Raw genomic sequence first — 26,343 nt, 5'->3', positions numbered from 1 at the left:
CATGACTGAGGGCTCTGCCATTACCAAGTCAGTGACTCCGGGGAAAGTGCTGTGAGATGAATCAGGTGTTCTGGGCTTTTACAGATATTCTTAATTAAATGGAAAGAAGACACACTTCATGGAAAACATGGACACCTGCTCCATAAATGGAGAATCAAAGAGAGTCTGGGTTGTGACTGTGGACGGTTGTCCAATTAGATCATTTAATGGTGATTTAAAATCAATCCATGCAGCTAACCCTGAAGCAGTTGAATGGCTATCAAATTTAGGTATCAATCTATGACACTGCATGAATGTTGTAATCCTAAAATGTCATACGAAAGAGAGAGAGAAGGGAAAGAAGGGATTTGTTCTTGGAATAGAAAAGACAGAGAGCTTTCAGAACCAGAAGAGCCTTCTGGTTCACAGCTGGGGCTACAAGGGTATACCTTCCTCTTCCTTTTTCTCTGCAGACTTCCTCTGCGGCTTTGGTTGTGGTGTGTGGCCGTGCAGGAAAAGGCCAGCCATTTCCTTAGCAGGCCTGTTTCCTTTCAAGAGATGAACTGGAGTGATAACATGACTGGACACACATCCTTTCCCAGGCAGCTTCCTCCAGGCGGCTTCCTCGTGCCGGTTGACCGTGCCTCGCCCTGCGGACATGGCTCAGAGCGGTGGTCTAACGCACTGCTCCGACTAGTTTAGAGACACGGGGGTCTCAGTGGATTAACCCGTTGCTCCCCCCATTGCTGCCAGGACCACACAACAGAAGAGTGGCTACCCGGCTGCACCACACCAGCCGGGCGTGGAGGGGCTGAAGCCGGGGATGGTGTGAAGGGAGGGCAATGTCGAGCTGGCCGAGCGCACACACGCGGGCAGGGTAAATGCCCTGGGAGGCAGCAGGGTGGGGGTCAAACCGCTTGGTCTAAGCAGCTTAGGAGCGATTATGCTGCTGATTTAAAACCCCGCGGGCGCCGGGGCCAAGAGCGGGAGCGGCCGGGGGAAGGTGCCGGAGGCAGCTGGCCGCAGAGGGAGTTGCCACTTGAGGGGCCCGGGACATCTCGGCGGAGCACCGTAAGTCCGGCCCCCGGGGCGCGGGGCGGGGAGGGGGCACCGGGACCCGCCGGCCGCCCTCGGGTAACGCTGTCCCCCGCCCGCGCGCAGGGGGAAGATGCCCGTGATCAACATCGAGGATCTGACCGAGAAGGACAAGCTGAAGATGGAAGTGGAGCAGCTCAAGAAAGAAGTGACGTTGCAGAGAGAAGCGGTGAGCGAGCGCGGGGCAGGCAGCGCCCGCCGGGCTCCGCCGACGGGGGGCGGAAGGAGCCCCGGCGGCAGCGGGGCAAGCACCCTGGGGCCGGAGAGCGGGGCCGGGCCGGGCCGGGCGGCGGGGAGACGCCTGTCCCGCGGCCAGGAAAGGGGCCCAAGCGCTCGCCGGGGCTGCGCAGCGGGCGCGGGGCCGAGCCGCGCCGCGCCGGCGGTGCGCGCAGCGGGAGCTGCAGAGGGCCGAGCCCTCGGCGCGGAGCGCGCGGCCAGCCCGCCCTCGGGCACCCGGGGGCTCCGCACTGCGCGGGAAGAGAGACCGCGCGGTGGAGGGAGGCCCTTGTCGCCCGCTAGGAGGCTGAGTTGGCTCCTAGACGCCAGCTCCTGCCATTGGTCTCAGCAGCTGTCGAGCCTGGTTACTCACAGCCTCCCAGAACCGGCCTCCTGGCTACAGCACTGCACTGGGCTTCCCAGGATCCCACATCCGGGGGTCACCCAGTCCAGCACAGACGCAGGATTTGTCCTGCCTAAAACAAGAGATCTTGATTCTGCTCCTTGCCTCTGCTATTGCCGACTACGGCTGGGTGACTTTAGGCATGCCATTTCTCCTTCCCTGCCTCAGTTTCCCCCTCCATGCAAGTCCTTTGTGAACGACTGAGCTCTTGTGAGCTGGACCTCACTTCATCAGGTGCAAGGTGCAAATCTACCTTGCCTTCCTGGGCTAACAAGGCTAACCACTTCTCTCTGAAGGACACTCTTAACACAGAGGCTTTGGACCTTCTTCTCTCATTATGGATACGAATCCCATCAATTTGAGTGAAAAGAGGACAGGGCCTTACATTTAAAATGCTGAGTTGTATTTAGGTCCTGACCCTGTATTCACTTAAGCACCCATGAGATGTAAATGGGATTAATCATGTGACTAAAGTTACATAGGTGCTTAGTCTGCAGGTCCAGGAATTTAGCTCAGGAAATATTGAGGCCAGGGATGCATGTTAGCTTGTACAAAAGATCTTGTGATGTCATTAGCTCGATTACTGTTGGTATTATTACAGCTACACGCAATGGACCCAATAGGGTTTAGGCTCTATCTAAGCACCAAAACATCTCATCCCCACTTCAAAAATACTGAAGCATCTAAAATATATTTCTTAGGATGCACAGGAATGATTAATTTAGCAAGAAAAGAAATTAAATTAAAATACATTTTTATTAGAATTTAAGTCCATGGTTTTAAGCATGGTTTGAAGTCCAAGGCTTTTAGGGGAATGCATATTTGGGGGTCCTGCATGATGTAAAAACTGTTGTGCTTAATTTTTCTTTTCTCACTCTTTCATTTTATTACTTTTGTTAGTGAAATTTATCCTTAACAATATCACACATTTTTTCATACAAGTTTTATGCATGCATATAATTTATATCCCACGCACCTTTCAAAAGCAAAAGTGCTTATTTAAGTCTACTTGACTTAAATAGAATATAAAATTCCCTCCTCTTATAGTATTGTGACATAACCTAGTGATGAAATTTCCTATTAAGTAATCCTCATTGGGGGAAAAAATCCAGAGATTCTGACCAAAGCATAACAGAATCTTCATCTTTTGGACTGAAATAAAATAGGGTCCTTATTCAAAGCAAAAACTTACTCAGACACTTGATTTTGATTTCTGTTTGTCCCACTTGAAATCAATGGGTCTGATAATGATGGGAAAGATAGGCATGTGTGTTAAGACTTGTAGCCCAAGTTGCTCTGTACAACAACTTACAGACAGTCATAACTTATGAGAAATTAGACCTTATTCTAATTAGAGGTTCTTTCTTATGGCCTAAGGTTTAACTGTTCATAGTCTATAGTCCATTAGAGCCTCTCCTGAGTGTTTCAGATCCTTTGGTTCTGTTGTCATGCTGGTATCCTGAGGAGCTGAGTAAAGAATGGAAAGGTAAATCCCCATATCTAGTACAAGACAAAGAACACCCAGTATGTCAAGTTCTCCCCTTTCCAGAGTCTGTCAGTCTGTCAGAGCTTCTTTCTGCTGACTGGGTAACTATCACTCTGCAGGCATTCAGGGGTATGTTGGGACTGAGGGGGAGGAGACAGGAAACATCTGTTCTATGTAGCACAGTGAAAAATTGCCACTCGTACAGACACAGACAATGGCATGGGTGAACTGAGTGGCCGGCCGGGGCCCAGACAGAAAGGGGGCTCAGAAATGGAAGGGTGGGGGGGAATTGTGGGAAAAAAAAGTCTTAGTATTGTGCATGTACAGGACTGGCAATGTTATCAATTGAGAACAAATTATTTAAGGACATCAGTGCCACAGATGTGATAAAGACCCTTGCAACAAAAGAATCATTGTCTCTGGTGAAGAGGGGCTTGATACTAAAAGTTCACCTGGGGCTGCCAGGAGTCTAGGTACCGCACTGCAATTGTATGTAGTATTATGTGGCCAAGGGAAAGAGAACTATGGAGACTGAAGCAGGAGGGCTCCACAAAATCTGAGTTGTCCATGGATGTTCAAGTTACATTAGCTTGCAAATGGCACCCATGGCCTCAAACCATCACCCTCCCCCTGCCCCCTCCATGTTAGATAATACAGACCAAACATTTCTCCAGGTTTTTTCCTTTATTGTGGCTTTCTCAATGGGAAGGGAGTTAATAGCCCCATGTTAGCAGATAACAGATTACTTTGCTATGAATGTTTCATGCAAAATATTCGTTCATAACACAACTGGAATACCACTAAGGACAAGGTCAACGTGTTTTTCATAATTTATCAGATGTTTTACTAACTGCTGATTGTTCTAACCTCTGGTAACCTGTAGGGGAAATGTGTTTTCACATTTTTCTTTCATTCAACATGCCTGCTTGTTATTGTAGCACTATAGTATGATGATTTTTGTTATGACAAAGAGATTATTGAACTACATTTTTGGGGAAAAACGTGAAATGAGACTGACTTTGGAAACATAAAAAATGGGTTCAAATTTCACTGATCCTGCAAAACATGTCCACAAGTTCCATTGAGCTCAAGGGGAGTTTTTTGTGATCCTAATTTAATTAAATTAGCATGTTTTTATTTTGATTTTGAAATTAGTGGAGAATTTCTCTGCAGCAACTGCAATTCTAAGCCTTATATAATTTTATTAAAGACCGAGGTAGTCATACAGGAGTGTAATTGCTACTGAGTAATAAAAGCCTTAGATACATCTTTGAGATGCACTTTTTTTTTAAACAAGTACAATTTAGCTAAAATGTCAGTGATACCTGATTGGAGGGGCATAACTTCAGGCACTTTAAAGAAGTCTGATGGGGGTGGGGAATTGTCTGAGCACTCTCCCTCCCACTATACCTCCAACTCCTTGAAGAGTCCCAGTTATGCCACATCAGCAGGAAGGCTCTAGAGCTGGGAGAATGTGACACTGGGTGTTCTTTCTAAATATCTAACTTCTAAAAAGTGTCTCAAGTTTGGTACCCAAAGAGTGAGACCTTATTAGCCATTTTTTAAAATGATAGTCTTCTGTCTTCATGAGGAACACAGACTTGAGGAAGACACATCCTACATTTTTGGCTGGGTTGGAAGCAAAACAACCCATCTTACAGAACAGAGTTAGATAAAACAAACTTGATTTTAAAAATACTTTCAGTTTGAATATGTTTGGAGGTTATTCCAGCCATTTTTTTTAAACTTAAGGACTAATTCTCCAGCCATTTTGTGCCTGCCATGGAGCATTTTCATGATCAGATGCTTTATCTATAAGAGATACAGAATACTATTAAGTAAATGGTTGTCTTCTTATTTTAATGGGGAATACAACTGCCATTTATAAAGCAGAATCATCTCTGTTCTTTTCTTTAAGGTGTCTAAATGTTCTGAAGAGATCAAGAATTACATTGAAGAAAGATCTGGCGAAGATCCTCTGGTTAAGGGTATTCCTGAAGATAAGAATCCCTTTAAGGAGAAAGGAGGCTGTGTCATTGCATAAAATCTCTCCTGCAACTGGAACATGTAGTATTATCCCTTAGTTGAATGACTAGCTGTCCTCGGTTCCATCGGTCCTTGGATTTTTCTAAGAAAAAAAAAAGAAAAAACACGTATAGAACGAGGCTCTCGTTACTCATTCTGTAGGACACAGCTGTATCTCACTACTTGATACGGCTTTGTCTGCTGAAGATCTTCCCTTGGAGGGGCCGGATCCTGAACGTTGTTCTAAAGGACATTCGCTTCTAGTGTCTGCTTAGCATGACATGTCTCGGCCGTTGTGTTTACTGAGTAGTTTCAATAAAAAACAACTTCTGCCTGGAAAGCCAAGCTTTGACTTATTCCACGCACACACAGACACACACACTGTGTTATCAAGTTACAAGAACATGCACATGCAATGCGTTATCAGGTTACACACATGACCAGGGATACACGTGCACGCACATGTGATACTGCATATGCCAGGCACACACACCATGAGTGATCAGGTCACACACACACGATGCATGATCAGATTACACACACACGTGTGATCAGGTTGTGCACACACACAATGTGTGATGTTACACACACCATACATGCACTATGTGTGATCAGGTTACACACACAAACACACTATGCATGATCAGATTCCACACATGCACACACATGTGATCAGATTCCACACGCACACACGCACACACAATGCATGTTACTATACTCACGGTGTGTGATCACGTTACACACACAAACACACCATGAGAGATCAGATTATACACAGACACACACACACACAATGCGTGGTGCACTCACACACAATGCGTGTTATACACACACACAGACACACGACGCATGCTCAGGTCACCCCCCCCATGTGTGCTCAGGGCACACACACACACACCGACGGGCACACGCGCGCGCGCGACACGTGCTCAGGTCAGCGCCCGCCCAAGGCCGCAGCCGCGCGCTGGGGGAGGTCGGGCGCCGCTTTCCCGCTCCCGCACGGGGCAGCCGCCGGGTTGAGCCCACAGCAGCCGTGGCCATGTGGCGCCCCGGGCTGCTGGCGCGCGGGGCATGGCGGCGGCGGCGGTGGGCGCTGCGCGGCTCGGCCCGGGCCCTGGGCGGGGGCAGCGGCTCCTCGGCGGCGGGGGAGGGGGCCGCGGACCACCCCGTGTACACGCAGGAGCACCGCGCCCTGAGGGCCTCGCTCAGAAAGGTACCGGCCAGTGCGGGACGCCGGGGCGGGCTCTGCCTTGCGGGCGCCTGGCAGCCTGGTCACAACACGCAGCCTCCTCGCCTGCGCGGGGGCGGTTGGAAACAGCCTGAGCAGAGGCCAGAGGCCCGGGGACAGGGGCTGGAGCTGGCCCAGCCTGCAGGCACCAGCCCCGGAGCGCCCTGCTCATTGCAGCCAACCTATTTGGCCTAAGAGTTGGTGGGATGTCAGCTAAAGAGGAGGTTTGGCCTCAGGAGTTATCGTAGTTTAATCATCAATAGTCAATGGTAGTAATAGCCATGTAGTAAAATCTTAATAAATGTAGGTTAGTATTTACACCCGAACCCACCGGGAACATACTTTGATTCCTGCACAGATGATCCCCAAGTCATGCCTGCAGCTTCAGTTATGTGAAGGGGAGATGGAGCAGAAGAAACAAACAAGCAAAACAGATCAAAATGGTGAAAACACCCTTCTTTCTACCTGTGTGAAACTGTTTTATCATAGCCGTTCCCTCTTAGCATAGCGATTCTCTCGCCTTCATTTGAAAATGGAGGGGAAAAATCTTACTTCAGCTGCACTGTCAAAAACTCTTAATTTATGCTGATTTTATGATTTTACTAAGAGCAGAGATTAGCCCACATTTGTAATGCAGCTGTGGGCCAGACTGGAAACAGTAAATGCAGTGAACTTGGTTATAGTAGCTGGATATTTAGTTCTAAACAAATGTCAAATGGTGGCATTTGGGAGAGAGTAATAATTTGTGGGAGTTTTCACTGGCCAAGTTGAATGAAATGTTCAAATCAAACGTAGTGGGAAAGGAACAAAAATGTTTTTAAAAACCCTTTTATCTTCACGTTTTTATATTATAACATGGGCATTTTTGTATTATTATAATCATGTAAATGCATGATTTTTTTCACATTGCTTTATCTCCTCAAAAACTAGTTCTATAGTTTTGGTTCTGATTTGCCCTTGGTGTAGCTCCAAGAAAGTCAATAGAGTTACAAAAGAGTTTGTTTCTAGATCTTTGTAACAAGGCAAAGGTCTGTTTTCTTTTCACCATGTACTTGGAACTCTTAGTTGTAATGTTTCATTAAGACTGAATTTTTTATTTAAATTGCTCTCCCAGAAATTATTACTCTGTTGTAAATGCCGTCATTTGACGTTTCTATTTAGAACTAAATATCCATCTACTATAACCAAGTGTATTGCATTCATTGCCTCCAATCTGTCCAACAACTGCGTTACAAATTTGGGCTAATCTCTGCTCTTAGTAAATCAGCCTAAATTAAGAGTACTTGATAGTGCGATTAATTAGAAACGGAAGGACAAAACTCTTTCTTCAGTCTGAGAAAATTGCTATGATAAAAGGGAGCTGCTATTGCTAGAAGGGTTATTTGAGGACCTGCCAAAACCAACTTATGATTTTTGTGAAAAGATCTTGGATTTAAAAGTAATAAAATTATAACATGGCCATACTAGTGTATATACATTAAAATAATGTTGTTTAGAATATCACTAATGTAGCATGGTTGCGGATCTTTGTGCTTGTATAGTGTGCGTTGGCAGGAACTGCTTTTCATGGAGAGCATGCTACAGGTTAAAAAAAAAGATGATTCTCCCCAAAGTTAATTTTAGGTAGCTCAAATTCTGATCAAATTCTATTTCTTTGCTGTCATAGGTAATACGTGCTAATTCACAACTGATGTAATAAGAACAGATGCCTATCATTTTCCCAATTAATTAATTCAATAATATTTTTTGTGTGACATTACTTTGGAAACCATAGATTAGAGTAGTCCCTTTTTCATCCTGGAGCACTGTCAATCCTAGCTAGAATTTGCAGTTTGTTTCACTTGTGAAGTACAAAAATAATGAGGAATATAGAAAATAATCATGATGATCCAGAAGATTTTAATGCATTTTTATAAATTGATTATGGTCAGGTTCTATTAGTATCTATTTTTCCCACAATCAGTATGTATATTTTTTGTATGTATGTTTAGAAAACAAAAGTACATTTCACACTAAGCAGGTAGAATGATTGTTTTTGATCTTTTTGAAATATATATGATGCTTCTAGAATCATTGGGGAAAAGACAAAGCAATAGTATTTTGGTTTGATTCAGGGGAATAGAACCTTACTCTGAATTCTTGATAAAGAAGATATTCTTACAGAGTTCAATGCAAATAATTAATGTATAAGAAATATAGAATACAGCTGCTTAGATTATGGTAGTCTTAGGCGGATTGTACTGGCATACCTTGTTTTATTGCGCTTCGCTTTATTGCGCTTTGCAGATATTGCGGTTTTTTACAAATTGAAGGTTTGTGGGGACCCTGCCTCGAGCAAGTCTATCGGCGCCATTTTTCCAACAGCATTTGCTCACTTCGCATTTTTTTAGCAATAAAGTATTTTTTAATTAAGGTATGTACATTTTTTTTAGACATAATGCTATCGCACACTTAATAGACTACAGTATAGTGTAAACATAACTTTTATATGCACTGGGAAACCAAAAAATTTGTGTGACTCACTTTATTGTGATATTCGCTTTATTGCGGTGGTCTGGAACCCGCAATATCTCTGAGGTATGCTTGTATATTATGAGGTCCATCAAGATGAGTAAAAGGAGAAATCTCTGTTAGAATAAAATTTTATATATAAATACAGATTGAGAACATGATATAATCGTGGTACCTGTGAGTTCCGCACATTACCAACTATGAGGTTCATCACAGCCTCATAATAGTTTAACCACCTTTTCTACACAGCACAGCTGTCAAAAGCCTCATATTATAGGGGTGCGCTAATAAAGATTTTCTTGGCTGATACCAATAGCTGATTATTAATCAGCCATATAAGCTGCTATCGATGCTATAGCCAATTTATAGGAATGAAGCCAGGCAGCTTGGAGAACAACATCTTGCTGGTAAATCTGTGAGGGGGGAGGGGGAATGGGGGGGAAGATTGAGGCCCCCATAGCGAGGGAGGAAGTGGGGCAGGGGCAGGTGCTGCTCATCCAGGGCAGTGAATGGGACCCCAGGGCTGGGAGCAGGTTGGAGGTGTGCCCCCCCAGAAAGTGTGGGAGTGGGGAGGAAAGGCATCTTCTTGCCACTTTGCTCACCCTTGGGGGAGGCATGTGCTCCTCTGGATTTGTGCATAGGGCAGAGATGGGCTTTCCACTGGGTTCAGGGCCAGGGGCAATGCCAGCCACTTCTTAGTGTGGGGCTAGGTTTGGAGCGGGCTCAGCTGTGTGGGGTGGGTGGCAGTGGCAGTGCTTGGAAGGGTGAGCTAAGGTGAATTTAGGGGTGGCTATAGCCCCCAAAGCCCACCCCCAGCGTCGCCTCTGCTCAGGCACTCCACTGTGCTGCCTTTCCCTTGGGAGCTCCGCACTGGCCATGCATCCCCTGCCCGCTGTGTGGTGCAGGGCTCCTGAGGGAAAGGCAGCAGACCAGGGAGCCCCCAAGCAGGGGCAGTACTAGGGGGGATTTGGGGGTCTGTAGTCACCCCAGAATTTACCTTATCTCCCCCATAGCCATGCTTTCCAGCACCACTGCTGTTGCCTGCCCTACACAGCTGAGCCTGCCCTGAGCCCAGAACCTCCCCCCAGGAAGAGGCTAGCTTTGCCCCAGCCCTGAGCCAACAGTGGACAACCTGCCTCTGCACTGTGCACAAATCTGGGGGACACATGCCCCCCATGCCTCTCCTGGGGTTTTGCGCAGAGGCGGGGAGCTGCCCACCCCTTCCCACGCCCCCTGGATGAGTTGCCTGTGGCTCCGTCCCACTCCTGACCATGGGGTCCCATTCACTGCCTTGGCTGCTCAGCGTCTGCCCCTCGCAACCTCCATCACCATGGATGCCTTGATCTGCCCTCCTCTGCCCATTCACTCCCCCATGCCCCTTCACCCCTACAGACTTACTGGCAGGATGCTGTTCTCCAAGCCTCTGGGCTGCATTCCTGGTGACTTGCATGGTGGCTGCATGCATGCATGCTACATTTATTGGTGACATTATTGGCTACAGCAGCCAACAAAACCCCCTGATAGGCAATAATGTTAATTTTCCTTTTGTCCATGCCAATCCCAATACGTGACCAATATATCTGTTATATATACACCTGTGTTATATAACATAGTTTTGCTATCAAAAGTGAAGTGCTGCTGGTAAAATTATGAAGGTGATTACACTGATTTACTATGATAGAACCCTTTCTCTCTGCCAGCAGAGTAAAATCACCTCTCTGATTACCACCCAGCAGCACACAAATGGAAAAATTCAACATGCTTGTGCCTTCTGTCAGGTACTTCTGTCCCTCTAGCGTCTGTATTTCCAGGGTGCACTTTGTACCCTTTTGGCACAAGTGTTGCTCAGAGCTGTGTGGATTTGCCAGAAGCTGTGTGGATGCACTGATGTTCTAGCACTGGCTGCTTTCATTTGCCAGATGCTTCCTAGTGTAGACAAGGCCTAAATTAAGAGATGATGGGTGGGAACACAATGCTGGTGATGGTACTAAGGCACGCTTACTTTACAAAGAGTGTATGTAAAAAAAATCCATACTCTGATTTCCGTGACTGGAGAATGTTTCATGCCACTTGGGATTTTGTACATTAGTGGATGAGTTAAATCACCCAAATTCCTTTTAATAATTAGTTCACTGTGAAAAAGACCAGTAGGTTTCCTTGGAACTGTGTATGGTTCATGTAGTTTGTGTTCCTTTCATTTTAATGTTAGTTTTCCTACTTGTTCCTCCTAAACAGGATGTACAATTGTCTCATTATTTGCAGGACGACATGGGTAACTTGGTCGTTACACCAGACGGCAAAGCTAACATGTTTAACGATTTCTTTGCCTCCGTTTTCCTAAGTAGGGACCAGGACAGCCACCTCCCTGCTGGGCCCCCCTCAGGCCCCGGGGGAGGCACACATGGGCCACGGGTTAGCGAGGATTTAGTTAGGGAGCTTCTGGAGGGGTTGGACGTATTCAAGTCAGCTGGCCCGGATGATCTCCACCCTAGAGTTTTAAAGGAACTGGCCGGGGTCATTGCAAGTCCCCTGGCACAACTTTATGAGCACTCGTGGTGCTCTGGTGAGGTACCGGAGGACTGGAAGAGGGCCAACGTGGTCCCCATCTTCAAAAAAGGGAGGAAGGAGGACCTGGGAAACTATAGGCCGGTTAGTCTTACCTCGATCCTAGGCAAGCTCTTCGAGAAAATTATGCTGGCACACATCCAGGAGGGGCCAGCAGGGGACTGCATGCTTAGGGGCAACCAACATGGGTTCATCAGTGGCAGGTCCTGTCAGACCAACCTGGTGGCCTTTTACGATCAGATCACCAGATCGTTAGACGCAGGGGTAGCAGTGGATATAATCTTTCTGGATTTCCGGAAGGCTTTTGACACTGTCTCTCACCCTGTTCTCATTAAGAAACTGGGGGGCTGTGGTGTAGACACCCACACAGTCAAATGGGTCGCCAACTGGCTGGAGGGCCGCACCCAGAGGGTGGTATTAGATGGGTCCTTCTCAACCTGGAAGGACGTGGGCAGTGGGGTTCTGCAGGGCTCTGTCCTCGGGCCCGCACTGTTCAACATCTTCATCAACGATTTGGATGAGGGGGTAAAAAGCACCCTGTTCAAATTTGCTGATGAAACTAAAATGTGGGGGGACGTGGGTACATTGGAAGGATGCAACAGGCTACAATCAGACCTCGACAGGTTACAAGGGTGGGCGGACGAGAATAGGATGGGTTTCAACACAGACAAGTGCAAGGTGATGCACCTGGGGAGGAACAACCGGCACCATACCTACAGGTTGGGGAACTCCCTTCTTATCAGCACGGAGGTGGAAAGGGATCTGGGGGTCATCATTGACTCCAAGATGAACATGGGCCGGCAGTGTGGAGAGGCAGTTAGGAAGGCCAGCCGCACCTTGGCATGCATCCACAGATGCATCTCGAGCAGGTCCAAGGAGGTGATCCTCCCTCTCTATGCGGCACTGGTCAGGCCGCAGCTGGAGTACTGCGTCCAATTCTGGGCGCCACACTTCAAGAGGGATGTCGACAGCATGGAGAGGGTCCAGAGGAGGGCCACTCGTATGATCAGGGGACAGCAGGGCAGGCCCTATGAGGACAGGCTACGGGACCTGAACCTGTTCAGCCTCAAAAAGAGAAGGCTGAGGGGAGATCTTGTGGCCTGTTATAAACTAGTCAGGGGGTGTTTAAGAGGAGGTTAGATGAACATCTTGCTGGGGTCATTTGACCCCAGTATTCTTTCCTGCCATGGCAGGGGGTCGGACTAGATGATCTGCTCAGGTCCCTTCCGACCCTACAAACTATGAAACTATGAAAGGCTGCTTAATGAATGGCGGTATTCACAAGAAATGTTAGGCCTCTTGCTTCTGGACTTTACATAGATATGTTGTCTTTGTCTATTTTCTGCTGTGCCTTGATTTCTTTTCACATAAGAAAGTTATTTCCACGCTTTGGTTAATGTTTTCATTCTCAAGAAAACTACCGTTTACTTAGATTGAACTCTGAGACTCTGCTAAAGCCAGAATTCTTGACTGGGTATAGAAGAGGTTACTAGAAACTAGGGTATAAATATTGTTTAAAAAATATTTGTTTAACCTAGAGTTGCACTGGTGCATGGGTCCCATATCCGACTGGCACCAATATAAAGAAAATTGACTGTTTCAGTAATCGGCTTTTTTTGGCTGGCGTGGCCAATTATGTGGCCAATAAATGCCCCATGCATGCACAGCCATGGTGCAGCACACAGACAGACAGCAGTGCATCCTGGCAGCATGGAGAGTAGCCAGGTCTGGCTGGTAAGTCTGTTGTGAGGGAAGGGACTTAGGGTGGGGAGCAGATTGAGACCCCAGTGGTGAGGGAGGGGCTGGGGCGGCGGCAAGCGCAGGTGCTACACAACCAGGGCGGAGTGGGGGGACAAAGCCACGAGTGGCTTGTATGAAGGGGGTGGCTCCTGCCACTGTGTGCACCCCGGAAGGGCATGGGGGGCATGTGTCTCCAGATTTTAGTGCAGGGTGAGGCCAGAGTGGTGCTAGGCTCCTCCGGGTGGGCAGCTGGGCCAGGGCTGCACTTGGGGCGGGTGGTGGTGGTACTGGGAGAGGGCTATGGCAAATTTTGGGTTGGCTGCAGTCCCCCCCATAGTCCCTTCCCAGTGCTGCGCCGGTTGCAACCCACAGTGGCAGCCTGCTATCGCTCCGTGCACAGATCTGGGGGCACACGCCCCCTCATGCCCTCCTGGCATGCGTGTAGTGGCAGGAGTTGCCCCCCTCTGCGCCCCCCAGACTAGCCGGTTGTGGCTCTGTCCTGTGCCCTGCCCCAGATGTGCAGCACCTGCCCCTACCCCAGCTCCGCTTCCTTCCTCACCATAGGGGCCTTGATTTGCCCTCCCCATGCCCTTCCCTTCCTCTTCACCCCTTCCCCCACAACAGACTTACCAGTCAGATGCCACTTTTCCATGCTGCCTGGCTGTATATTGGAATTGGATCGGTATTGGCCAATATGGCTTGTTAAAGATCTTCCATCAGTATTGGCCCAAAAATTACCTCTAATTATATTGGTTAAAAGATTAACCAGAACACAGCAGCTGCTGTTGAGAGCTGCTCTGGCTCTTGGAACCATTTAACTGAGGGGAGGAGGGGAGGAACAAGCCCAGCAGGGCAACACAGGCTATGTGTAACTCTGGCCTGGGAGGGAGGGAGCACCTGTGAAGGAGCTTAATTGCTTAATCAATGAGTCATAGGCTGTAGATGTTAGTCCCCCTCTCACTCCCATGGTCCTCCTTCCTGCCTGTCCTCTGCCTTTTGATTGCTGCTGGGGCACTGTGGGGCTTCCCTTCCCCTCTTCCCTGCCAGACTGTCTGCCTGCAGCCAAAGGATAACCAGTAAGCTAACTAGTTATTATTGCACTTATCATTTAAACAGTTAATCATTTAACCTTTCACATCTAGTAGCTAATAGAAACAGCAGGTAAGGAATTCTCTTTCTCTACATGGAAAGCAGAATAGCAGAGTAGTGTATCTATAAAGATTTTGCTTAGTGTATCTATAAAGATACAAAACCCTTTCCCAGAATATTCTTCTTCCTCTCACACTGGTTCATGGAGTCTGCAGAACTCTTGCATTTTCTTTTCATGTGCCATGAACCTATGCCATTTTTACTACGTCCATTTTTTTCTGTAGCAATAGGAATGTGCATGGGGAACAGCATTTGTCTTTTAGTAAATAGAAGATATTGCCAGCAATTTATTCTTTGCAACTCTATAATTTAGATTTAAACAAATTAAATATTTAACTAGTGAGGTGAAGGGTTGTCCAGTGGCTAAGGCAGTAGCCTTGACCGGGAAGTTCTGGTTCCAGTTCTTGTTTTGTGTGAGAGGGGAAGAGAGAGCCCCCTCTGACTCACCCCATACCCTACCTCCCCCGACTCACCCCATTACCGCAGGGGAAGTGATGGACAATAGCTGTGGCGAGGCACTGAGACAGCAGGCTCAGGCACGGCAGTTCTGGAGCTGTCTGAGCCTGCAAATCAGCAGCGAAAGGGGGCATGGCCAGATGGAGGCATGGGCTGTTCAAAAGGCAGCTGGGAACACAGCTGGGGCATGCTCAGGAAGGAGAGAGAACACTGATGGGGAGACGCCGGCGGATTCCGGTGGAGTAAAGACCTGGGAAGAAAGAGCAAGAAATGGTGACCTGGAACCTGGTGGATTTAAGAATTCCAAAAATGATGGTTGAGGATGACCCAGAGGCATTCCTAGAAAGCTTTGAGAGGGCCACAGTGGCAGCTGGCTTGGACAAGTCCAGATGAGCTGCGAAGACGGGGTGTTGTTGGTAGAACCAGCCAAAGTAGCCTACTGAGCCTTGTTGCACCATGAGGCCCAGGATTATGACTGTAAAAGAGCAATTTTTATAGTTGCCTGGACATAACCCCCAAGCAGATGTTCTGAAAGTGGAAGAAGGAGGAGGAGAAGTCCCCCCGGGTATTCCTACAGAAATTAGTGGATCTCCTGGATAGATGGATCCAGCTGGCTCTAGCATCCTAGGAGGAGATTATGGATGCCTTCCTGTTGGAGCAGTTCCTGGCATTCTTGGAAGAGAACACTCAAAGATGGGTGTGCCGCCATCGCTTCAAGACTTCAAGGGAAGCCCTGCAGTTAGCAGAAGACTTTGATTGTGTCTAGAATAAGGTACCCTTAATCAGACACCACCTTCAGGGGCAACCTGCTTCCGGTGCGGGAAGAGAGGCCACTTTGTGCAGGGAGTGCATGATGAATCCATGGCTCTTTGCCTCAGAGGCAGATGGGTGAAGGGATATTAAAGGTAACTGTCCCATGCTGTAGGAGTTGTTGCTTGTTGAAATGATGGACTGCTGCCTGGGTAGCATATCTGAAGCTCTACAGCAGGACAAACCCACCATGATGGTTGATGTAGCTGGGCAAGTGGTATGCCCATCTTGGATACCGGATGCAACCATATGCTGATAAAGGCTGGCCTGGTCTCCTCAAGAGGCCAAGAGGAAGGGGCAAAAATCTTGCCAATCAAGATTTGTTGCTTGCGTGGGCAGGTTTCAGTCTACCCCAGGCAGAAAGTCTGGGTGACAGTTCAAGGAGTGACCAGCCCGGAACCTACATTCCGGGCCATCTGGGAGACAGAGCTCGCCAGATGCAACCAGCAGGTGGTGCGGCCGGAACTCTGTGACCAGCTGCCCTGTTGTGAGGTGAGAAAGGGGCTTCTGTACTGGATCGCAAAAGGACAGGGGTGGGGGGGGGATGGAGAAGGTGGCACAGATTATGGTGCCTCAGATGCACCAGGTGGCCCACACCAACTGATTGTGGCGGGGGGCACCTGGGCCAGGAGAAGACAATAGCCCTGCTGATGTGTCAGGCTTTTTGGCCACGCTTCTAGGATTTGGAATAGTTTTGTGCCATGTGCCTCAAATGCCAATGGGTCAGCCTTAGGAAACCCGCTAAGGTGCCACTGCAGACCATGCTGGTCATCGCAGGTCCCTTCACAAGGGTCATGTTAGATATCATGGGCCCTTCCCTCAAGATCTTTGGTGGGCACCAATTCGTACTGGTTCTGAAAGATTATGCGACCAGGTACCCCAAGGCCATCACATTAAGATCAGTGACAGGCAGGCAAGTAGTGGACGAGCTCTTGAGGTGGGTCTCCTGGGTTGGATTGCTCTGGGAAATTGTCACAGACCAGGGCAAGAACTTTATGTTGCACATTATGAAGGGGTTGTGCCAGATGCTACGCGTAAAACACCTACGTCCATCAATATATCATCCCCAAACTAACGGACTGATGGAGCGTTTCAACAGGACCCTTAAAGCCATACTTCAATGGTGCATGCAGGAAGACCTGCAGTGGTGGGATTTATTGATTCCCACTCCCCTTGTTCTTTGCAGTAAGGGAAGCATCCCAAGCCTCATTGGGCTATGCCCCATTTGAACTAATTTATGGGCATACCCTGCAAGGCTTGTTGGATGTTGTGCAGGAAGGATGGGACAGACCAGAGAGTGAGGGGGCCACTACATCCCAGTATGTGTGAACGCTGAGAGAAAGGTTGCAGAAAGCTAACCGGGTGGATGGAAATAATTAGACAGAGACACAGAAGAGGCAAAAACAGCAGTATGATAAGAACATAGGAGAATGATAGTGCCAGGTGGGACAGAGCTGCCCAGCTCCATGATTAAGTTCCTGACCTGCTGGCAGGGGCCTTTCCAGATTGTCTGCTACCAGTTGACTACAAGGTACTGCAAGAAAAACAGATATACCATGCCAATCTGTTAAAGTTATGATGAGAATCAAAGGGACTCCTAGCTATGCCACCACTGGAGAAGGAAGAGTTGGGGAGGGTGTTGGAGGAGCCAACAGGGAGCTTGGAAATGAGGGGGGAAGTCCCCATACGCCAAGACCTTACTGAGCACTGGAGGCAATTGGTAAGGCTAGTTTAGGACTTTGCCAGTGTGTTCAGTGAGACACACGGTAAGCCCAAGGCGCAGTACATAAGATTGTGATGCCTGAAGGGGCTATAGTAAGAGAGAGATGGTGGCGGATACCATACCATCAGTATCCAATGGTAAAGGAAGAGATAAAATGCTGTTACAGGGGATTATCAGGGAGTCTTGGAGCCCCTGGCATAGCCCAATAGTGATGGTCCCAAAGGCTGATGGAACTTTGCGGCTATGTATTAACTTTCACAAACTTAACACCATTGTGCAATTTGACGCATTCCATATGCCACAAGTAGAAGAATTACTGGAGAAGATAGGGCAAGCCCGATTCATCTCAACTTTTGACCTAGCCTAGGGGTATTGGCAAATACCTTTGCACCTGGAAGACAGAGCCTAAACAGCATTTGGAACCCCTTGGAGGCTGTATAAATTCTGTAGGATGCCACTCGGGCTCCATGGGGCAGCAACAACCTTCCAGAGGTTGATGGATTGGTTATTGGCCACGCACCACCAGTACACCACTGCCTATATCAATGATATCGTGGTATACACTGAAACATGGGACTAACACCTGTGAGCAGTCCAGGTGGTGTTGTTGCAAGATTTGAGGCAGGTGGGCCTGATGGCCCATTGCAAGAAGTGCACGCTGGGACAATTAGAAACCAAGTATCTGGGGTTTCTGGTAGGGCAAGGCCAGATTAAACCCTTGCCTCATAAAGTGGCCATTATAAAGAAGTTTGAGATCCTGCAGACTAAAAAGCAGATGCTGGCATTTCTGGGCTTAGCAAATTACTAGAGGTGATTCATTCCCCACTTCACAGGACTCATGGTTCCCCTCACAAACGCGATCAGAGGCAAAGGAAGTGATTAAACTGGGGGAGGAGCAGAAAAAAGCCTTTGAAGAATTCAAATGAGCCCTGTGCCAAGAGGTGGTGTTAAGGACTCTGGATTTTGCAATGCCATTTGTCCTACAGATTGATGCGTTGGGTCAAGCACTTGGGGCAGTTCTGTCCCAGAAAATCGAGGGAGCAGAAAGACCAGTGGCTTACTCCAGCTCAATGAGCAGGAAAAGAGATATGCCACAATTGAGAGAGAATGTTTGGCTTTGAAATGGGTGGTAAAGTATTTTTGTTATTATTTGCTCAGCCTAGAGTTCATGCTTATAACAAACCTTGCCCCTTTGAAGCCATTTCAGTTCACAATAGACTAAAAAACATGGAAAAGCAATGTAGTAGCTGACTTTGTCTCGTTGTCTTGCGGGGGGGAGGGGAAGGGGGATATGTGAGATGGGAAGAGAGAACCCCCACAACTTGATTCATGCCCCACTGACTCACCCCATTATTCACCGCAGGGGAAGTGATGGGCAACAGCTGTGGCAAGGGGCTGAGATGGCAGGCTCAGGCATGGCAGTTTCAGAGCTGTCTGAGGCTTCAAATCAGCAGTGAAAGGGGATGTGGCTGGATGGAGGCATGGGCCATTCAGAAGGCAGCTGGGAACATAGCTGGGGCATGCCCGGGAAGGAGACAGCACACTGATGGGGAAATGCTGGGAGATACCACCGGAAGAAGCCCTGGGAGTGCCACGGTGCATGGCACTGGGGAGGCAGTGGCATGTCCAGGAGGTGCTCTGGGAGGAGGGTCTGGCTAGGCCACTGGGCGCGGTGAAGAAACTCTAGTAACATGCCACGGAGCCTTGGGAGGAGGCAGAATCCCCACTGTGGAATGTGGTAAGAGAGAGAGGTGCATGGCATGGGGGCCAAGTGCTACAGCAGCACAGAATCCACTGGGGACCCACGAAGAGGGGCAGATGCCGGGGTTCGCACCGGACGGCGAGAGAGGCAATAGTGCAGGGCTGCAGGGCTATGTCAGCCTGAGGCTGATCTAGGAGGAGGAGCTGTGTGGAGTAGCCAAAGCCAATGATGAGGGCAGTGCCAAGGGTGGACCGGATAACCCAGCCTCGGGTCAGATGGGACTGAGGTGGGAATGGGTGGGTACCTAGAGGAGGGCCCCACAAGACAACTGCCAGGGGTGCAACAGGGAGCCACTGAGGCCAGCAGGCAAACCTTGGACGAGAGAGCAAAAAGTCCTAGCTGGAACCTGTGGGACCTGGGAGATGAGACCTAAGGCCCAGTCAGTGGATGCTGATTATTTTGTATTCCATTGTCATTATCCTTAACTTCATTTTCTGTCACCGTCGGCATTATCCCTGAGTTCTGGTTACCTAAAGAGTGAGGTGAGTATTGTTGCAAAGGCCTGAGTCCATGGTCAAAGGACGGCCTGTGAGGAATTTATGGCCACGAGGTTGGCACCCTCAAGAAGTGGGACGCTGCAGGTGAGAAGACATCATCTATAAATGAGACCTCCAGAGATCAAGAATCTTCTTGGCTGTGGATATGGTAAGGGTGGGGTAAAGGGGAGGTTGGAGCCCCATGATGGAACCAAGGTATGAGATCTCACAAACTACCTGCTGGGAACTGTCTCCCAAGAGAAACATCGAAGGTGTGGCAGGCGAGCAGGAGCAGCAATCAGATCACATAGGTGGTGCCATATTAGGATCCCACCCTGAGATCACTGGGTGGTGGGCAAGGCACCGGTGAAGAAGGGGCCTAAGCCCTACAACACCTACCAGCAACATTCTGCTATGGACTTTTTATGTAAATCAGCATCTTTGAGCCACAGCACCTTATTTGTAAAATGGAGCTAATAATGCTTTCCTGCTTCTTAGGGCATTATGAAGATACCTGCATTAGAGGTTGTAAGGGTCCAGATAAATACTTAGGATTAATATATTGCACACAAGGTTCCATTAAAGATATTAAACAACTCATATGTGTTTTAGATCATTTCTACAGCATGTGCATCTTGAGGATGTGGAAATGTTTCACAAAGTTTTACCTTAGATCTGTTTTTACACGATGTAAAATTAAAGTAGTACAAACTTGTATGGGATCATACTTTTTATATTGTAAAAGTTGCTTATTTTGGTTTAGCTTAAATCTGTTCTCGATTAGTTTAAGCTTAACTGAATGAGCCTTGTTTAAACTGAAGTATGCGTGTCCACACATAACTTTTAACCAGTTCAAAATCATAACTTTTAAGTTAAATTTGGGTAATTTGTTGCTCTAGATAAGCCCTAATGCAGCAAGAGGAGAAGTTGGAGAAATAATGAATTGGACTCCCTTAGTGAGAAACCTTCATGTTTTGTTTCCATTCACTTTATTTTTGTAACCTGTTTAGCTTTATATTTTAAATGGACTATAATTTCCAATTGTTTTGAACAGGATGAGGAAGAGAGTCCTATAATTCCAGGGAGCTGTTTTTAGCAGGGGTATTGAAATTGTCATGAGAGTAGTTTCCTTTATAACTTTTTTGGTCACCACCCTTCCTCTTCGAAATCTGAAACTTTTTTTCCTCCCAGTTGAATAATTTTTATGATGCAGTAGTATCCTGCAGCTTGTTGCAGTAGAGATTGATTAAATTAATATGTAATATGCACAAATTTGATCTGCTTCATGTAAATTCACATTTTTCCCTTTTTTTCTTTCTTTATTTTATGGAAGGGTGGGGAGGGAAAGGATCTTGCACATGAGCCTGTGAGTTTCTGAGATTCTCCATACTTGTTGGGCCAGATTCTCCTGTAGTGTAAAACTTCAGGAGCTTTCAGTTTATACCACTTGAGGATTTAATCCATTTACTTTGCTGGATTTAATCCCACACCTTTGCTGTTACACAATAATGGGGATTCTGGAGTAAAAGAGACTTAAGATTAGACATTTTTGGTTTATATTCCTAGAGCTAACCTATCAATCATTGATGACCACTTTTTATTTGTGATTCTTTATTTAGTACAGTTAGCCTACCAATTGCATTCTATATCAAATGACATTTCTCCAGTGTAAAATATGGGGGATTTAATGAGGTTCTCAGTGAAGTAAAAATGAAAGGATACAGTCTTTTGAGTTTGAGACTCTTCTGTAAATATAGAAATGAGACTACTATTCCAATGAAACAAGTTTGTTTAGAATTGATGATTTTTAAGTTTGTTACAACACCTAGGACGACAACAGACCCCAACACCAGGGGGATGAGTTAGACCTAGAATTCTCGAGACAGCTCTCAGAGGTGGTGCGTTCAAAGGACCTGGTTGTCATGTGTAACTTAAACTTCCCAGACATCGGCTGGGAGGAGCAGGTAGCCAGGTCTGCCCATTAACTTAAGTTTCTAAACTACTTACAGGACCATCACCTATAGCAGGAGGTAAATGTTCCCACTAGGGGAAATGCCTTACTAGAGTTGGTGCTGGCCACAGGAGATGGCTTGGTGGGGTATCTGCAGGTACAAGGTAGCCTAGGGGATGGTGACCACCTATTGATAGAGTTCACTGTCTGGCGAAAGGTGGGGAAGATAACTAGTAGAGCTGAAGTGCTAGACTTCAGGAAGGCCAACTTCAACAAACTCAGGAGATTAGTTAGGGAGGGACTGATGGGCAAAAGCATCAGAGATGGAAGTCCAGAAAGGTCAAGCGTTTCTCAAGGGATTGATCCTGCAGGCACAGAAAGGGACCATCCCAGTACACATAAAGGGGGACAAAAAAGCAAAGAAACCCTTTTGGTTGAGCAGGGAAATCCAGGGGAGCCTGGAGGGGGAAAAGAAGCCTACAGGCTGTGGAGGCAGGGGGCAGCCGCCAAGGAGAAGTATACCTGCTTGGCTTGAGCTTGCAGGAAAGCAGTGAGGAGAGCCAAAGCGAAAATGGACCTTAGGCTGGCAGCAAAAGTTAAGGATAACAAAAAGTAATTCTTTAAATACATAGGAAGCAAAAAGAAAACACAGGATAACATAGGTCCCCTTTAAGATGGACTAGGACTACTGGTAACAGATAGGATGGCCAAAGTGGAGCTCCTAAATGATTTCTTTGCATCTGTGTTACTGGACACGAATACAAGCATGCATCCCAAGTGACTTTAGGTAAGCGTGAGATGGATACAAACTCACCAACTGTTAGCTGTGACCTAGTAAAGGGGCACCTGGAGGGGTTGGGTGTATTTAAGTCAACAGGCCTTGATGATATTCATCTTATGATACTTACGGAATTAGCTGGAGTCATAGCGGATCTGCTGGCACGACTGTTTGAGCACTTGTGGTGCTCAGGACAGGTCCTGGAGGACTGGAAAAGAGCCATTGTGGTTCCTATTTTCAAGAAGGGGAGGAAGCAGGAACTAGGTAAATATAGGCCGGTTAGCCTCACCTTGATCCTTGGCAAGACCTTTGAGAAAATTGTTAAGGATCACATTTGTGGGGACCAGCAGGTAAAATAATGCTAAGGGGCAACCAGCATGGGTTCATAGCAGGCAGATCCTGCCTGACTAACCTGGTTTCTTTTTACAACCAGGTCACAGAATGCTTGGACGAAGGAATAGAGGTAGATGTTATTTACTTAGGTTTTAAAAAGGCCCTTGACACAGTGTTGCACCCAGTTCTTATAAATAAACTAAATAGTTGCAATGTAGATTATTACACAGTACAGTGGGTAGAAAATTGGCTTATGGGATGCACCCAGAGAGTGGTGGTGGGTGTGTCGGTTTCTACCTGGAGGAATGTGGGCAGCGGAGTCCCCCAAGGCTCTGTCCTGGGACCAATACTGTTCAGTATCTTCATTAGTAACTTGGATGAGGGAGTAGAAAGCACCCTGTCCAAGTTTGCAGACAACACCAAACTATGGGGGGAGGTAAACAAGCTACAGGGCAGGGAGCAAATCCAGGTGGATTTGGACAGCTGGGAAAGTGGGCAGCACAAAACAGGATGCAGTTTAACAAAGGTAAGTGCCAAGTGTTGCACCTAGGAAGGAAGAATCATCAACACTCTTGTAGCCTGGGAGGTACCACTCTAGCACAACTGCAGAAAGGGATCTCGGAGTTGTAGTTGACTCCAAAATGAACATGAGTCACCAGTGTGATGAGGTAATAAGTAAAGCTAATTGCACCCTTTCTTGCATAAGTAGGTGCTTCACAAACAGGTCCAGGGAGGTGGTACTTCCCCTCTATGCGGCATTGGTCAGGCTGCAGCTGGAGTATTGCATCCAGTTTTGGGTGCCGCACTTCAGGAGGGATGCAGATGTTCAGAGGAGGGCCACTCATCTGGTTAAAGGACTACACTAAAAACCCTACAAGGACCGATTGAGTGACCTGCATCTCTTTAGCTTCCGCAAGAGAAGGCTGAGAGGTGATCTTGTGACCGTCTACAAACTCAGCGGGGGGGCCAGCAGGAAATAGGGGATACAGTGTTTACCAGGGTGCCCATTGGGGAAACTAGAAACAATAGCCACAAACTGAAGGAGAGCAGATTTAGAACCACATGTACCAAATTCAATAATGGCAACTTTACAAACAGGATCACTTTGTGTTTTGCTCAGTTTCAAAGTCTGTTGTACACAATCAGGATAATTATTGCTATTTATTCCAAGCATTAGATTATTTTGTCTGTTATTCTCAGTGGACCAAGTTTCCACTGATTTCAGTAAGAATCTTCCAAAAGTAACTGATGGGAGAACTGAGCTTAAGCACTTAGATGGTGTCTGCTCTTAGAGGGTGTCAGAACTTTATGCCTGAAAGCTTGTCTAGCATCTCTCCCAACTATAGTTGGTCCAGTAAAATGCATCATAAAAAAGCCTGACCTCTGATACATTTCCTGAACCATCATGGCTATAGAAACTATCGAACTCTAAAAAGCTTACATTGTGATTCAGTTGTAACTATTATATTGCATGGCATCAGTCATACCCTTGACAAGACTATATATGTGTACTTCTGACAACTAAAAATTCTGATTTAAAAAAAATTGATTTTTTTCCTGCGTATGTCAGCAAATTTGAACATTATTTTGCTTGGGAATATGTGCTGATTTTTTTTCTTTTATTAGTGTATGCTTTTTTTCCCCCTTCTCTCTTATTTTCATCTTTCTTACTCTCCTGGGCATTCTGTTCCAGAGGTTGGCCTTGTTAAAAATTATGTGGAATGGGTCTTAGTTACTAGAATTGATGAGCTCAGGTGTCATTATCAAGTCTGTCCTTTAATGACAGAGCTTACTTCCTTTGAAAAAAATCAATACATTGTTTCTTTTGTGGATATTGAAAAAGTAAGTCAAGACAGGTCTATGTGTATGTGAAAAGATAAATATATGTATTCCTTTAAAAGGATCTACATTTAAAGTCTTTATGTTTGGAATTCTGGGCCCAATAAAAATAAATATTGTGATGTGTTATGTTTTCAGCTTGATGGCCCATACTGTACTGTGTAATTTTCATTAGAACTGATTCAGAGGATAGGTTCGTTGAGCTACCAGTGGAATGAAGGGGTGACCTTAAGAAGTCAAAGGTTAGTAGTCAGTTCCTTAGTAATCCACCTCTAGCTGAATTTCATCACCGTTTCCTATTTTAGCAGTAAATGGCCTGTTTCTTCCTGTGTTGATGTGCATGCTTTCTGTAAAAGAGGAGTTTTAGATATATGGAGTGATATAATGGAATAAGCCAACTACATATTGAGGCCTTTCAACCCTCAGTTGGATTGGGTATTGAATAGTGGGTACAGAAAATTTTCACGTGAGAGAGAGGCATATCTTGCCCAATTTTAATTGAAGTGTCTGATGTTCTAAGGCTTGTTTCCTTTGTATGTGCATTCCATCAACATGTAGTGTTTGTCCTTTTCTATTTAAATGTGAGGTTTTATTAAGATTGTTTTTTTAATAGTAGTTTCTCCTCTTATGCAAAGAAGAATACATACATTATGGCTGTGTCCAGATGTGTGTGGACATTTGGTTCCCCAGGGACAAGTAGTGGCAGCACACCATGCACCACCCCTACTTGTCCTCAGGGAGTGCCCATGCCATGTGTGCTTTGGGGTAGGGGAGGTTGGGGCCAGCACTGGGCTGGCTGGAGCAGCCTTACCCAGGGTCCTGGGTGCTTCCTGGAACTGTAGCCATAATGATTCTGCTGCATAGAGCCTGGCTAGTAGCAGTACGTAGCTCTGGGTGGCCAGTCTCTGCTTTTCAGCAGTGCGTGCTAGCTGAATGTGTGTTGCTCCAGTTTTTTTCCATGTGTTTTTTTTTTTTTTTTTTAACCTCAGATGTGTTTGCAGTGCCACATACTGCATGACCATGCTTGTCTGGACACTCCCTACGGGTGCAACTACAGACAGCAAAGTAGCATGGGTCCTTGTCCATGCCTGGGGATTTTTGCTGCTGTGTAAGTGATAAGAAGAACAAGTCTGTTAAGGCTAATTGTGTTCCTGTTCCATTTAAGGAGCTATGTTTGGGGTGGTGAATGTTTTTGCTTGAAGACCGAGGCTAGAAAAAATGAAGTCCTGATTCTGTTGCACCTAATAGAAAATTTGCATTAGTTTCAATACAAACTATTCAATACTTATATCATTTTTGGAGGCCAAAGAAAAAAAAAATTACAAAACAGCATTTTCATGGCTTTTTTTCTTATTTTCTCCCTTACCTATTTCAATCTAAAGACAAGCATAGGGAAACTTATGTTTCCGTCTTAACATTCCATCATTTGACTAACTGAAATCTTACAGAGAAGCTACAGAGTGAGAGTGGACAAGAAAAATGTATGGATGAGCAACAATGATTTAATTGGAAAGATTTCTGGAAATGCCATTATACGATGAGGCGGTAAATTACAGGTAAAATTAAAAATACCCAGTGAATACAAGCTGGGTGTGTCAGGACCTAAAATTGTAAAAGAAATGGATTAATCATGGTGTATTACTAGAAGTGTCAGAAATGAGTGCAAAAGGACTTCCACATTGAAATCCTGGAAGTGAAATGAAGTTAGTGACTGTGCTCCTTTAAAGAGGAAAGTGGGCTTAAAGCCAGTCTTGCTATGCAAGTGGATTTAACAGCTGCACTTCTGAGGTTGCTTTGTTCTGTTAGCTCACTGTATTA

General features: G+C 46.5%; 2 protein-coding genes across 3 annotated transcripts in view; both read left to right on the top strand.

Moving 5' to 3' along the window:
* The first annotated feature begins 596 nt into the window (after positions 1 to 596).
* LOC149864884 (guanine nucleotide-binding protein G(I)/G(S)/G(O) subunit gamma-11) lies at positions 597 to 5,560 on the top strand. 2 transcript variants are annotated; one of them, XM_090047019.1, is made up of 3 exons: positions 597 to 856; positions 1,141 to 1,243; positions 5,098 to 5,560. In XM_090047019.1, exons 1-3 carry the CDS (start codon positions 822 to 824, stop codon positions 5,221 to 5,223), a joined length of 264 nt encoding a protein of 87 aa, XP_089903145.1. In that variant the 5' UTR covers positions 597 to 821; the 3' UTR covers positions 5,224 to 5,560. The 2 variants fall into 2 exon arrangements, with proteins under 2 accessions (XP_089903145.1, XP_089903146.1); XM_090047020.1 differs by having other exon boundaries at positions 600 to 1,050; positions 5,098 to 5,559.
* Positions 5,561 to 6,099: 539 nt separating this feature from the next.
* Positions 6,100 to 26,343, top strand: part of LOC149864883 (putative acyl-CoA dehydrogenase 6) — a 179,058-nt gene continuing 158,814 nt past the window's right edge. Inside the window, exon 1 of the mRNA XM_090047017.1 lies at positions 6,100 to 6,417. Coding sequence (XP_089903143.1) covers positions 6,244 to 6,417 — 174 coding nt within the window. The 5' untranslated portion in view covers positions 6,100 to 6,243. The remainder of the gene's footprint in view (positions 6,418 to 26,343) is intronic.

Source organism: Crocodylus siamensis, chromosome 5, assembly GCF_052110815.1.
Source record: "Crocodylus siamensis isolate JL-2025a chromosome 5, ASM5211081v1, whole genome shotgun sequence".
NCBI lineage: Eukaryota > Metazoa > Chordata > Crocodylia > Crocodylidae > Crocodylus > Crocodylus siamensis.
Note: the sequence above shows the minus strand (reverse complement) of the source record. Positions and strands in the feature narration are given on the sequence as shown.

What these genes read in the sequence shown, in the direction of transcription:
- LOC149864884 (XM_090047019.1), top strand. Translation starts at nt 822, where the DNA reads ATGTCGAGCTGGCCGAGCGCACACACGCGGGCAGG. An exon ending in AGCGCACACACGCGGGCAGG is followed by an intron (nt 857 to 1,140) that starts GTAAATGCCCTG and finishes GCCCGCGCGCAG; the next exon opens with GGGGAAGATGCCCGTGATCA. An exon ending in TGACGTTGCAGAGAGAAGCG is followed by an intron (nt 1,244 to 5,097) that starts GTGAGCGAGCGC and finishes CTTTTCTTTAAG; the next exon opens with GTGTCTAAATGTTCTGAAGA.